The sequence below is a fragment of the Gorilla gorilla genome, chromosome 15 (assembly GCF_029281585.2).
Source record: "Gorilla gorilla gorilla isolate KB3781 chromosome 15, NHGRI_mGorGor1-v2.1_pri, whole genome shotgun sequence".
NCBI lineage: Eukaryota > Metazoa > Chordata > Mammalia > Primates > Hominidae > Gorilla > Gorilla gorilla.
In genome coordinates, this window is record NC_073239.2 from 108,602,204 (window position 1) to 108,616,556 (window position 14,353).

At 42.5% G+C, this 14,353-nt stretch overlaps 1 protein-coding gene across 1 annotated transcript in view; it reads right to left on the reverse strand.

Annotated features, from left to right (window-relative positions):
* The window catches only part of CATSPERB (cation channel sperm associated auxiliary subunit beta), a 152,255-nt gene that overhangs the window by 83,970 nt on the left and 53,932 nt on the right, over positions 1 to 14,353 (reverse strand). The window contains exons 12-14 of the mRNA XM_004055597.5: positions 10,236 to 10,282; positions 8,899 to 9,048; positions 5,853 to 6,011 (exon numbers count right to left, since the gene is read on the reverse strand). Coding sequence (XP_004055645.2) covers positions 5,853 to 6,011; positions 8,899 to 9,048; positions 10,236 to 10,282 — 356 coding nt within the window. The remainder of the gene's footprint in view (positions 1 to 5,852; positions 6,012 to 8,898; positions 9,049 to 10,235; positions 10,283 to 14,353) is intronic.

Consider the following 14,353-nt stretch of genomic DNA (forward strand, 5'->3'; position numbering starts at 1 on the left):
AGTCCATAGTTTACATTAGGGACCATTCTTAGTCTTATACATCCTATGGACTTAGACAAACATGTAATGGCATGTATCCACCATTATAGTATCAGACAGAAGAGTTTCACTGCCCTAAAAGTCCTCTGTTCTCGGCCTACTCAACCTCTCTGCCCTCTAATCCCTGGCAACCACGGATCTTCTTGCTGTCTCCATAGTTTTGCCTTTTCCAGAATGTCATATATTGGAATCATAAAGTTTGCAGCCTTTTCAGATTAGTTTCTTTCCCTTAGTAATATGCATTTAAGCTTCTTCCATGTCTTTTTTTTTTTTTTTTTTTTTTTTTGAGACAGAGTCTCACTTAATCGCCCAGGCTGGAGTGCAGTGGTGCAATCTCGGCTCACTGCAACCTCTGCCTCCCCAGTTCAAGCGATTCTCCTGTCTCAGCCTCCTGAGTAGCTGGGATTACAGGCGCCCGCCACCACACCCAGCTAATTTTTGTATTTTTAGTAGAGACAGCATTTCACCATGTTAGCCAGGCTGGTCTCGAACTCCTGACCTCAGGTGATCCACCCGCCTCGGCCTCCCAAAGTGCTGGGATTACAGTCTTCCATGTCTTTTACATGGCTTGATAACTCATTTCTGCTTAGCACTGAATAATAACCCATCATCTGGATATACCAAGTTTATTTGTCCATTCTCCTAGAGAAGGACATCTTGGTTGCTGTACAACCCTCACATCCAACTGGACCATTTTGTAAGCTCTATTAGATTTACATCTGTTTTAGCTATTGTTAATCTGTTTCCACAAGAGTTGTTCCAATTCCTTGGTCTTTCTAAATTTTTGTTCACCTGTTAGTTCTGTTTCTTAGCTTCATTTCAGAGGACACCATATAAACCCTTTATCTTTAATTCTGACTATTTATTGTCCACAATCAAAACACACATAAATTGATTTTTTTGCGTGTGTGAGATCAGGTCTTACTCTGTCACCCAGGTTGGAGTGCAATGGCACAATCTTGGCTAACTGCAACCTCTACCTCCCAGGCTCAAGAATCCTCCCACCTCAGCCTCCTGAGTAGCTGGGACCACAGGAACGTGCCACCACACCTGGATAATTTTTTTTTATTTTTTGGTGGAGACAGGGTTTTGCCATGTTGCCCAGCTGGTCTCGAACTCCTGAGCTCAGGCAATCCACCCACCTCGGCATCCCAAAGTGCTGGGATTACAGGTGTGAGCCACTGCACCCAGCCTGAATTTTTGAGATGTATAAAATACTGGCAAAATTTTTGATCTACGCACTTTTAAACCATTAAGTTCAAGTATAATAACTCCTTACATCACTGTTTCCAATCCATGCACCCTAGGAATTCTCGAACAAAAGACAATGAAGCAACCACTTTTTCAAAAAATGACAGAAAATGAGTAAATAAAGTCACAGGATTCTACTCAGTTGGAGAAATACAGAGAAAAAAACACAAGATGGAGACTGGGGGAAATGCATGCCCAAGAACTCTATTTAGATGATCGCCTGTTATATATGTGGAGAAACCTGGACACCACCGAATGCAAATTATGTTCCTCTTATAAGGAGAACACACATTCAAGGGTCAAAGAAGAAATTAGAGGTTTTAAACTGATATTGGCTGGGTGCGGTGGCTCATGCCTGTAATCCCAGCACTTTGGGAGGCGAAAGCAGCCAGATCACCTGAGGTCAGGAGATAGAGACCAGCCTGGCTAACATGGTGAAAACCCCCTCTTTACTAAAAATACAAAAATTAGCTGGGTGTGGTGGCAGGTGCCTGTAATCCCAGCTACTTGGGAGGCTGAGGCAGGAGAATCACTTGAACCCGGGAGGTGGTGGTTGCAGTGAGCCTGGGCGACAGAACAAGACTCCGTCTCAAAAACAAACTAACAAAAAAACCCACAAAAACCCCCAAATGGATATGATTAGGCTTTGTGTCCCTACCCAGATCTCATCTTGAATTATAATCCCCATAATCCCCAGGTGTTGAGGAAGGAACCAGGTGGAAGTGATTGGATCATGGGGGCGGTTTCCCCATGCTGTTCTCGTGATAGTGAGTTCTCACGAGATCTAATGGTTTTATAAGAGGCTGTTGCCCCTTCACTCTGCCACTCTTCTCTCAGCAGGCTACTCTAGATCTCTTGAACTTTCTAGCTAATCAAGGGTACAAGGCATCTAGGTCGAAGGCCCAGCTTTGCCTACAGCAGGTCAAATATCTAGGCCTAATCTTAGCCAGAGGAACCAGGGCCCTCAGCAAGGAACAAATACAGCCTATACTGGCTTATCCTTGCCCTAAGACATTAAAACGGCTGCGGGGGTTCCCTGGAATCACCGGCTTTTGCCAACTATGGATCCCTGGATACAGCGAGATAGCCAGGCCCCTCTATACTCTAATCAAGGAGACCCAGAGGGCAAATACTCATCTAGTAGAATGGGAACCAGAGGCAGCAACAGCCTTCAAAACCTTAAAGCAGACCTAGTACAAGCTCCAGCTTTAAGCCTTCCCACAGGACAAAACTTCTCTTTATACATCACAGAGAGAGCAGGGATAGCTCTTGGAGTCCTCACTCAGACTCGTGAGACAACCCCACAACCGTGGCATACCTAAGTAAAGAAGTTGATGTAGTAGCAAAAGTCTGGCTTCACTGTTTAAGGGTAGTTGTGGCAGTGGCCGTCTTAGTGTCGGAGGCTATCAAAATAATACAAGGAAAGGATCCCACTATCTGGACTACTCATGATGTAAATGACATACTAGGTGCCAAAGGAAGTTTATGGCTATCAGACAACCTCCTACTTAGATACCAGGCGCTACTCCTTGAGGGACTGGTGCTTCAAATACGTATGTGTGTGGCCCTCAACCCTGCTACTTTTCTCCCAGAGGATAGGGAACCAATCGAGCATGACTGCCAACAAATTATAGTCCAGACTTATGCCGCCCGAGATGATCTCTTAGAAGTCCCCTTAGCTAATCCTGACCTTAACCTATATATTGATGGAAGTTCATTTGTGGAGAATGGGATACAAAGGTCAGGTTATGCCATAGTTAGTGATGTAACCGTACTTGAAAGTAAGCCTCTTCCCCCAGGGGCCAGCGCCCAGTTAGCAGAACTAGTGGCACTTACCTGAGCCTTAGAACTGGGAAAGGGAAAAAGTATAAATGTGTATACAGACAGCAAGTATGCTTATCTAATCCTACATGCCCATGCTGCAATATGGAAAGAAAGAGAGTTCCTAACCTCTGGGGGAACCCCATTAAATACCACAAGGAAATTACGGAGTTATTGCACACAGTGCAAAAACCCAAGGAGGTGGCAGTCTTACACTGCTGAAGCCATCAAAAAGGGGAAGGAGAGAGGAGAACAGCAGCATAAGTGTCTGGCAGAGGCAGGGAAATACCAGCAGAAAGGAAAGAGATAAAGAGACAGAAAGTCAGAGAGAAAGAAAGAGAAAGAGAGAGACAAAGTCAAAGACAGAAGGAAAGAGAGAGATAGAAGTAGTCAAGAAAAAACAGCGTACCCTATTCCTTTAAAAGGCAGGGTAAATTTCTGTCTACCCAGCCAAGGCATATTCTTCTTATGTGGAACTTCAACCTATATCTGCCTCTCAGACAGTCTGCAAGAAATAATGAAATCTATCTTTACTCTACAATCCCAAATAGACTCTTTGGCAGCTGTGACTCTCCAAAACCGCCAAGGCCTAGACCTCCTCACTGCTGAGAAAGGAGGACTCTACACCTTCTCAGGGAAAGAGTGTTGTTTTTACACTAACCAGTCAGGGATAGTAAGAGATGCTGCCCGGCGTTTACAGGAAAAGGCTTCTGAAATCAGACAACGTCTTTCAAACTCTTATACCAACCTCTGGAGTTGGGCAACATGACTTCTCCCCTTTCTAGGTCCTGTGACAGCCATCTTGCTATTACTCGCCTTTGGGCCCTGTATTTTTAACCTCCTTGTCAAATTTGTTTCCTCTAGGACCAAGGCCATCAAACTATAGATGGTCTTACAAATGGAACCCCAAATGAGTTCAACTAACAACTTCTACCGAGGACACCTGGGCTGACCCACTGGCCCTTTCGCTGGCCTAAAGAGTTCCCCTCTGGAGGACACTACAACTGCAGGGCCCTTTCTTCACCCCATCCAGCAGGAAGTAGCTAGAGCTATCATCGGCCAATTCCCAACAGCATTTGGGGTGTCCTCTTTAGAGGGGAGATTGAGAGGTGAAGCCAGCTGGACTTCCTGGGTCGAGTGGGGACTTGGAGAACTTTTCTGTCTAGCTAGAGGATTGTAAACACACCAATCCGCGCTCTGTGTCTAGCTAAAGGTTTGTAAACGCACCAATCAGCACTCTGTAAAAACACACCAATCAGTGCTCTGTGTCTAGCTAAAGGTTTGTAAACGCACCAATCAGCACTCTGTGTCTAGCTAAAGGATTGTAAATGCACCAATCAGCACTCTGCAAAATGGACCAATCAGCACGCTGTAAAATGGACCAATCAGTGCTCTGTAAAATGGACCAATCAGCAGGATGTGGGTGGGGGCCAAATAAGGGAATAAAAGCTGGCCACCTGAGCCAGCAAGGGCAAGCTACTCGGGTCCCCTTCCATGCTGTGGAAGCTTTGTTCTTTTGCTCTTCACAATAAGTCTTGCTGCTGCTCACTCGTGGTCCACACTATCTTTATGAGCTGTAACACTCACTGTGAGGGTCTGCGGCTTCATTCCTGAAATCAGCGAGACCACAAACCCACCGGGAGGAACAAACAACTCTGGATGTGCCACCTTTAAGAGCTGTAACACTCACTGCAAAGGTCTGCGGCTTCACTCCTGAAGTCAGCGAGACCACGCACCCACCAGAAGGAAGAAACTCTGGACACATCTGAACATCTAAAGGGACAAACTCTGGACACACCATCTTTAAGAGCTGTAACACTCACTGCAAGGGTCCGCAGCTTCATTCTTGAAGTCAGCGAGACCAAGAACCCACCGGAAGGAACCAATTCCAGACACAATGATTGTAAGTTTTCCGAGGCCTTCCCAGCCAGGCAGAACTGTGAGTCAATTAAACCTCTTTTCTTTATAAATTACCCAGTCTCGGACAGTTCTTTATACCAGCATGAGAATGGATTAATACATAAACATTTAGTGTGAAAAACTAAAATATGGAAGAGAGTTTTAAGAAGACCTAGAAACAGGGTATCATCTTTAAAATCTCTAAATTTTGCACATAATATAGATATTTGAGAAACTGAATTAGTTCCTTCTTTGGAAGTCATTGCAGTACTTTCTTAGTTCCAAAGTTTGCTTAATGTTTCATAATCTGTGGCCCTTACTTTTTTAAACTGTCAGATGCTCCATAGATGGTATAACTACTCCTTTACCAAGTTTTCAGTGTACTGATACAGAACTGACTGAAGGAGCAGCCAGAGGGTGGAAAATGCTACCAGGAGGAACTTAAAGAACAACAGAGCCAGAAAGTCAAGCTCAGACAAAGTCAAACAGAAAAAGGCAAACATTAAGTGCTGGAAACACCAGTTAGAAATACACTTTTGATGGGGTTAGTGGCAAAATCTAAGTAATTCAGAGCTGGAAAGACATGTATAGTAATTGGCAACATTCAAGCTAACTCTGATGTACCCATGGCTCATTTTCATCAGCCAATGAACTACCTGAAAGGTAAAAACTGATAATGGACACCAAGCTTAGTATACAATAAATAGTCAATAAATATTGTCTTCCCTCCCACTGCCATCTCTAGGTCATCAGAGAAGCTCTGTTCTTAATGTACAGCCATGCAGCATACAGTAGGTGGATGATTTAACTCTAACACAGACTGAAGTTCCATGTGTACGCACCTGATTGCCATAAGCATACAAAAAGTGGCTTCGGGGATGAAATACCATTCCAACGGGAGAAGAGAATGATGAAGGAAACCGAAAAATTGGAAATTTTGATTGTGAATTTGGTTCATTATTTCTCAGGGTGCTCACAGAGGCAATGGCAGTTTTCCTGACCTAGGTAAACAAAGAATGAGCAAGTCATAAGACTAGTCTGTGTTACAAATTTTAGAATTTCCTGTTACTTGCATTTTGATTAAGAGAGAGATACACTCACTAACACAACATAGAACTAGAAGGATTAGCAGTAATTGTTATCTCTTTACTCCACCACTCTGGCCCCTGCCACACCCATCTTATAGTTGTTGAAAATGAAGTTTAGGAGATTAAATAACGTGTTGAAAGCTCTATAATTAACAGCAAAGAGAGGTTTGTTATAGAATCACTGCTGAACTTGCCAGACAGACTCCAAAGCCCACGCTTATGACTGTCATGCCAAAAGTGTGGATGCCTAAGCCACACCCCAGTTCTATTCAACCATTATTTTAAATGGGATCAGAATATGACACCTCAGGCCAGGCGCAGTCTTCAGCTTAAAATTATCTTTATATAAAAGTGGTTTGTAATCTCAGCACTTTGGGAGGCCTATGTGAGAGGATTGCTTGAGCCTAGGCATTTGAGAACAGCCTGGTCAACAAAGTGAGACCCAGCTGCATTAAAAAAAAAATTAAAAATTAGCCAGGCATGGTGGCATGAACCTGTAGTCCCAGCTACTAATCAGGCTGAGGCAGAGGATCGCTTGAGCCAGGAGTTAAGAGTCTGTGGTGAACTATGATCACACCACTGCACTCCAGCCTGAGTGAGAGTGAGACCGTCTCAAAAGAAAAAAAAAAGAGATATGAAACCTCAAAATATGCCACTTTTGGCCAGGCGCAGTGGCTTACGCCTGTAATCCCAGCACTTTGGGAGGCCGAGCTGGGTGGATCACTTGAGGCCAGGAGTTCAAGGCCAGCCTGGACAACATGGCAAAACCCTGTCTCTACTAAAAATACAAAAATTAGCCGGCGTGGTGGCACACACCTGTAATTTCTGTTACTTGGGAGGCTGAGGTGGGAGAATCTCTTGAAACCGGGAGGCAGAGGTTGCAGTGAGCCAAGATCGCTCCACTGCACTCCAGCCTGGGTGACAGGGACCCTGTCTCAAAACAAAAAAATGCCACTTTTATATAAGGATAATTTTAAGCTGAAGACTGTTGAGATTCAACAGATGCAGAGAAAAAACTTTGGAGCCTTTTGTGTCTGACTAAAAGCAGGAACTGCTGGGAAATGAGGCTGACAGAAATTCCTCCTTGGGGCAGATCTACTCCTAGAAGGAAGAATGTAAATAAAACCTGTCCCAAATCCCTTCTCCAGAGGAGTTTTATAGCCCTGAAGGAGAAGGAAAGACCACTCATACCTAGATTTACAAACATTATCAAAAACTTTCATATCTCCTGGCCAGGCGCTGTGGCTCATGCCTGCAATTCCAGCACTTTGGGACGCCAACGTGAGTGGATCACTTGAGGTCAGGAGTTCAAGACCAGCCTGGCCAACACGACAAAACCCCATCTCTACTAAAAAATACAAAAATTGGCCAGGTGTGGTGGCAGGCACCTGTAATCCCAGCTACTTGGGAGGCTATGGCAGGAGAATCGCTTGAGCCTGGGAGGCAGAGGTTGCAGTGCGCCGAGGTTGCAGTGAGCCAAGATTGCACCATTGCACTCCAGCCTGGGCAGCAGAGCGAGACCCCATCTCAAAAAAACCCCAAAAAACCAACCAACAAAAAAAAATCGTATCTCCTGTTTGCTGTCCTGAAAACCCATTTATCTTTTTTTCTTTTTTTTAAAAGCAATTTGTTTTTCCATAAATGGTTTTCTCCCTCTCCCCTTCACCTATTAAGATGGTACCTAACCGTCCAGGCGCGGTGGCTCACGCTTGTAATCCCAGCACTTTGGGAGGCCAAGGCGGGCAGATCACGAGGTCAGGAGATCGAGACCACGGTGAAACCCTGTCTCTACTAAAAATACAAAAAATTAGCCAGGCATGGTGGCGGGCGCCTGTAGTCCCAGCTACTCGGAGAGGCTGAGGCAGGAGAATGGCGTGAACCCGGAAGGCAGAGCTTGCAGTGAGCCGAGATTGCACCACTGCACTCCAGCCTGGGCAATAGAGCGAGACTCTGTCTCAAAAACAACAACAACAACAACAACAACAACAAAAAGATGGCACCTAACTTCCAAATTTTAACCTCATCACTGAGTTTCTCATGTGTGCACACTGCACATGTAAATAAACTGTTTTCTCCTATTAATATTTTTTTTTCAGTTTAATTTGCAAGGCTCCACTCATTGAACATAAGAAGATGGAGGAAAGAGCTTTTTCCTTCCCTACAATCTTGACAGTAGGGGCTGAACTTACGGTTTTATTTGTTTGTTTTTTTTTTTTGTTTGCCTGCTTGTTTGTTTTCTCAGGCTGGGTTTTGCTCTGTCACCTCACCTGGTGTGCTGGAGTGCAGTAGTGCCTCACTGTGGTTTTGAAATCCTGGCCTCAAGCCTCCTGCCTCAGCCTCCCGAGTTGCTGGGATTACAGGCATGAGCCATCACAACTGTCAGTTTATGTGTTTTTTAATGGCTCTAAGAAGAATTCTAATTCACAGGTAGGGTTAAGGATGTTTGGAAGAAAAAATATAGATCTGTGGCAATTACTTCCATTTTTTTTCTGTTTAATTAACCATTTTATGGAATCTTAAATTTGTATAGAAAAATCCCAGCTTATATTCTTTAGAGAATTAGCAAGGGAGAATCACTATGCATACAGCATCACGTTTTCCATTTTCATCAAAATGAATGACGACCAGGCGAGAAATCTCTAAAGTGTCAAGCTATATTATTGATTTTAAATAATTTTGCTGTAGCCAATTTTATAGGTTCTATTGCCAGACATAACAAGAACTTGAAAATAACTTTTGCTAAGGTAAATTTTTATTGTTGTCATGTCAAGATAAATTCCCTCTGGGATATAAGGCCTACCTTGTTATAGAAGAGGTAAACTCCAGTACCACGCTCTTGGTCAACAAGAAATGTTAGCACAGTTGGAAAAATTTTTATTCCTTTAAAAATGTGAGGTAAGCAGGGTACCCATTCAAGAAATGGTTCCTGACTATAAAAACAGGAGCTTGACTATAAAAAAAAGAAGGGAAAAATTAATGCTGTTTTTGAAATATAAGTTCTAATTCTCTTAGTGAAACTAGCCCAATTGTTCATAGAAGTAATATTTACAGTTTTTTGAACAAACATAGAAATTAACCCTCCCTCCCTGGTCTTAAAACCCACCGGTCTTTAAACTCCCTGGTCTTAAAACCTACATTTGTCTCATCTGAATTCCTTCTTTAGGAAATCGACCCTTGGGCAAGAAACTTGACCCTTAGGCAAGGAACTGAAACTCAACGGATCACTGCATCCAGATAATGAGAAGTCAGACTCCTCATCTATCATGATTGCTTCTTTACCCATCTCTAATTCCTGTTTTCCTACCTTCCTTTCTGTGTAAATTCCCCAATTTTACTCAGAGAGACAGGTTTGAGATTTTTATCTACCATTCTCCTTGGCTGCAGCACCTGATTAAAGCCTTCTTCCCTGGCAATACTTGTTGACTCAGTGACTGGCAGTCTATACAGCAAGCAGCAGGACCTAGACTGAATCCCTGGTGTTTTAGTAACAGTAGGAAAATAAATTAACAACCATTGTGTTGCTCTGACTGATCACAATTGTTTTTTAAAAAATCCTTAATGTGGCTGGGTTTGGTGGCTCACGCCTGTAACCCCAGCACTTTGGGAGGCCAAGGGGGGTGGGTCACGAGGTCAAGAGATCAAGACCATCCTGGCCAACATGGTGAAACCCTGTCTCTACTAAAAATACAAAAATTAGCTGGACGTGGTGGAGCGTGCCTGTAGTCCCAGCTACTTGGTATGCTGAGGCAGGAGAATTGCTTGAACCTGGGAGGCAGAGGTTGCAGTGAGCCAAGATCATGCCACTGCGCTCCAGCCTGGAGACAGAGCGAGACTCTGTCTCAAAAAAAAAAAAAAAATCCTTAATGTCTGTGCCTCTCTTCTGAGGGATATGAGCCCAGAAAACATTGCAATGCATGTCTTTCTGGTACGAATTGTTTTTCTAGAATCATTGCTTAGGTCCTGATTAACATAATTAGGTAAGTACTAATAAACCCAAGTAGAAACACCACTGGGAGCAAAGAGTGATTGTAAAGACTTTCAGTCTGTAGAATTGCCATTTTTTAGATTAATCCCAATCCATGAAGTCCCCAATCACACAACAAAATTTCTTAACTTATAAAATATTCAATATCATACCTCACTTAGGGTTCTGTTTCTCTCAAAGGTAACTGTAACATAATCAACTGTGAAATAAATACAAGGGTACAGGAATTATGAACATATCTGTATTTCTAAAACTGGAAGGGTTAGTCTTAATAGTCTTCATGAAAATCATAGAAATTATTTTTGCAAGTAAACTTATGGTAAATGAAAATAATAATAATAATAAAAGTTATGTATCATCAAGTAATGTATACTCAAATCTAATTTTCTTATCCCTATTTCAAGTGTACCTATTGTCTCAGATTTAAATTAGAATTTTTTTTGTTTTAGGCCATTAACTTATATAAAGCAAACTTATCTTTATATTTTGTTCTAGTTTTATTTTATGTCATTTTATTTAATCTAGTTGCAACTGAGTAGCTTAGATTCAAAATGCATTTTAAAACTTTTTTTATTCCTTTCTTGATTTTTGCCTTGAAAACATACTTTGGAACTTTGTTTCCCCTCCCTTCCCACTCGACACTCCATGTACTGCTGGCTTATCTAATTATGTTCTTGCTTAGAAGTTCCAGGGGCTAATTTTGAAACAAATCAGACATGGAGACTCAGTTGTAAAATTCCAGAGATTACCTCAAGGAGGTTAGTCTACAACCTGGCCATCGTGAAGATGACACCAGCCTATGTTCCAGATGGAGCATGACTCAAGATAGCCACTGGGACAGGGCACACAGACCTTGCACCCAGCATCACTCCTGAATGCCTCCCACCCCAGGTTCCCCCTTCTAAACTCCTCTCCCCAGCCTAAAGTTTGGAATGGTCTTTTAAAGGCGTGAGCCTGGCCACTCTCCCAACTGCAGGCTTTTGGAATAAAAGTCACTTTCCTTTCACTGCATCTCATCCTTGTTCATTTGGCTTTATATGTGGCAAGCAGCCAAGCTTGCATTCATTACAAATTTGGTAGTCCCTTTAGGGAGTCTGCATTTTGAGTGGTCTAGTCTGTCAACCTGGTTTGCAACGAGTGGGGCAATTGGCCGCAGCAGTGTGCCAGGGCTTTCCTATTCATGCTACTGGATGGGACAAGAGTTGCTCATGAATATTAGCTGCTGATGGCTAGCTGACCCTGCAGCTGGGGCTCTGGGCATTTTCCTGGCAGCTGCTGAGATACTTTAGTCTCAGGAAATCTCCCTTTTCTCCCTGTCATGGCATTAGCTGCCTACACTTTGCTGGTGCAGGGAAAGTGACAAGTGAAGAAGCTAACAGACTTCAGAACTGGATAAGTCAACTGGAATGCACCCAGGTCTCCTCTGTCTCTTCTGTGGTAACACTTGAGCTCTGCTCCATTTGGAAGTAGCTGCTTGTGACACTGTCTGGGCAGGTACACCATCTTTATCTGTGGCACCACTTGAGCTTTGTTCTGTTTTGACCTAGCTGCTCATGGGGCCATCTGAAGTTGAGACAAGGTTTCAGGACTTTTATCTAGTCCCCTTGATGGGGAATCAGCCTGGGAGTGCACCATCTGAATCTGTGTATGTATGTGATCTACATTTGGGCCCTTATCTACTTGCAACTTTCTTTCCTTCTTTCTCTACCCTTTAAGGCAGCCTGTCTAAGCCCCCCACTCAATCTAGGGATCCAACCCTGAAGTAGAACAACTTTTGTCACCCTGGTTCTTGGCTGGGTTGCTCTTTCTCGGACCCCAAAGTACTTCTCAGAGCTGTGCCAAATCTTATGGGGGAAAGAAGCATGTGAATTCTTCTGTGGGTTATCTAAATGGGCCTGTATCCCACTTATGGTTTTCAATGTTATTTGTCGGAAATACCTGGGATAAATGTTTAAACAGTCCCAACTCCAATTCTTTTGCCCTTTCTGTCCACTTGTTTTGCCATCTCATTTGTTGCCCTTCCATTACTGCTTACTGGGATTGCAGCAGGACCTGAACTTAGATTAAGGTTGATGTGTTAAAAAAAAGACTATACTGGTCACTGCCAGTCATTAGATTGTTGGGGAAATTAATTCTTTTACATGTTTGGCTCTCCTGACTGTGTGGCAAAATTTACACAGGCATGCCTATTGGGACCATGAATGGTACCATCAACACTGGTTGTGTAAAATAAGGAGGATTCACCCAACTCCTGGCAATCTAGTTGCAGGGAATTATTGATACAGAGGCAAAAGCAAGGCATCAATATAGGCTGCTCCTCTGCTCACTAAAGGCCCCTGATTTTGTCATCCTCTTTGGGACTCCAGCTGGTTACATATTATGGTCCATTTCTGTGCATATTTTAAACTGATGGGCAAGTTATAGCAAAAAAAAGTCAGAGCTCGCATGGTTAATTTGCAACTATAAAGTTAATCAGAGTTCTAAAGTTCTCTATCTTCTTTTTTTTTTCTGCCTGCCTTGAATCTGCTTTGAATCTGCTTTTACTAAGCTGTGGTGCTAAGACTCATTATTTATGTTCTAACTGAAATGTAAACATTGGAAGCTCCTTTGGAATGGAAGAAAAAAAGGATAAAAGAGACTTTTAAAAACTGAACTGCCACATGAAATTTAAATTAGTTTTTTCTAATTCTGTAATGAATGTCAATGGTATGGAACCAAAAAAGAGCCCGTATAGCCAAGACAATCCTAAGTAAAAAGAACAAAGCTGGAAGCATCATGCTACCTGACTTCAAACTATACTACAAGTCTACAGTAATCAATACAGCATGGTACTGGTACCAAAACAGACATCTAGACCAATGGAACATAACGGAGACTTCAGAGATAACACCACACATCTACAACCATCTCATCTTCGAAAAACCTGAGAAAAACAAGCAATGGGGAAAGAATTCCCTATTTAATAAATGGTGCTGGGAAAACTGGCTAGCCATATGCAGAAAACTGAAACTGAACCCCTTCCTCACACCTTATAGAAAAATTAATTCAAGATGGATTAAACACTTAAATGTAAAACCCAAAGCCATAAAAATCCTGGAAGAAAACCTAGGCAATACCATTCAGGACATAGGCATGGGTAAAGACTTCATGATGAAAACACCAAAAGCAATTGTAAGAAAAGCCAAAATTGACAAACAGGATCTAATTAAACTAAAGAGCTTCTGCACAGCAAAAGAAACTATCATTAGAGGGAACAGGCAACCTACAGAATGGGAGAATATTTTTGTAATCTACCCAAGAATCTACAAAGAATCCACAAGGAACTTAAACAAATTTACAAGAAAAAAAAATCCCATCAAAAAGTGGGCAAAGGATATGAACAGACACTTCTCAAAATAAGACATTTATGCGGCCAAGAAACATATGAAAAAAAAGTGCAACATCACTAATCATTAAAGAAATGCAAATCAAAACCACAATGAGATACCATCTTATACCTGTCAGAATGGTGATTATTAAAAAGCCAAGAAACAATAGATGCTGGCAAGGCTGTGGAGAAATAGGAATGCTTTTACACTGTTGGTGGGAATGTAAATTAGTTCAGCCATTGTGGAGACAGTGTGGCAATTCCTCAAGGATCTAGAACCAGAAATGTCATTTGACCTAGCAATCCCATTACTGGGTATATACTCTAAGGAAAATAAATCATTCTACTATAAAGGCACATGCGCATTTGGGCCCTTATCTACTTGCTACTGTATTGCAGCACTAGTTACAATAGCAAAGACATGCAACCAACCCAAATACCCATCAATGATAGACGGGATAAAGAAAATGGGTACATGTACACCATGGAATACTATGCAGCCCTAAAAAGGAATGAGATCATGTCCTTTGCAGGGACATGGATGAAGCTGGAAGCCATAATCCTCAGCAAACTAACACAGGAACAGAAGAAAACCAAACACCGCATGTTCTTACTCATAAGTGGGAGTTGAACAGTGAGAACACATGGACACAGGGAAGGGAACAACACACACCAGGGCCAGTTGGCAGGTGGGGGGCAAGGGGGGAGAGAGCATTAGGACAAATAGCTAATGCATGTGGGGCTTAAAACCTAGATGACAGTTGATAGATGCAGCAAACCACCATGGCACATATATACCTATGTAACGAGCCTACACGTTCTGCACTTGTATCCTGGAACTTAAAGTAAAATAAAAAACAAAACTGAACTGCCATAAAGACTGCTTTAGCCAAATTTTGGTCC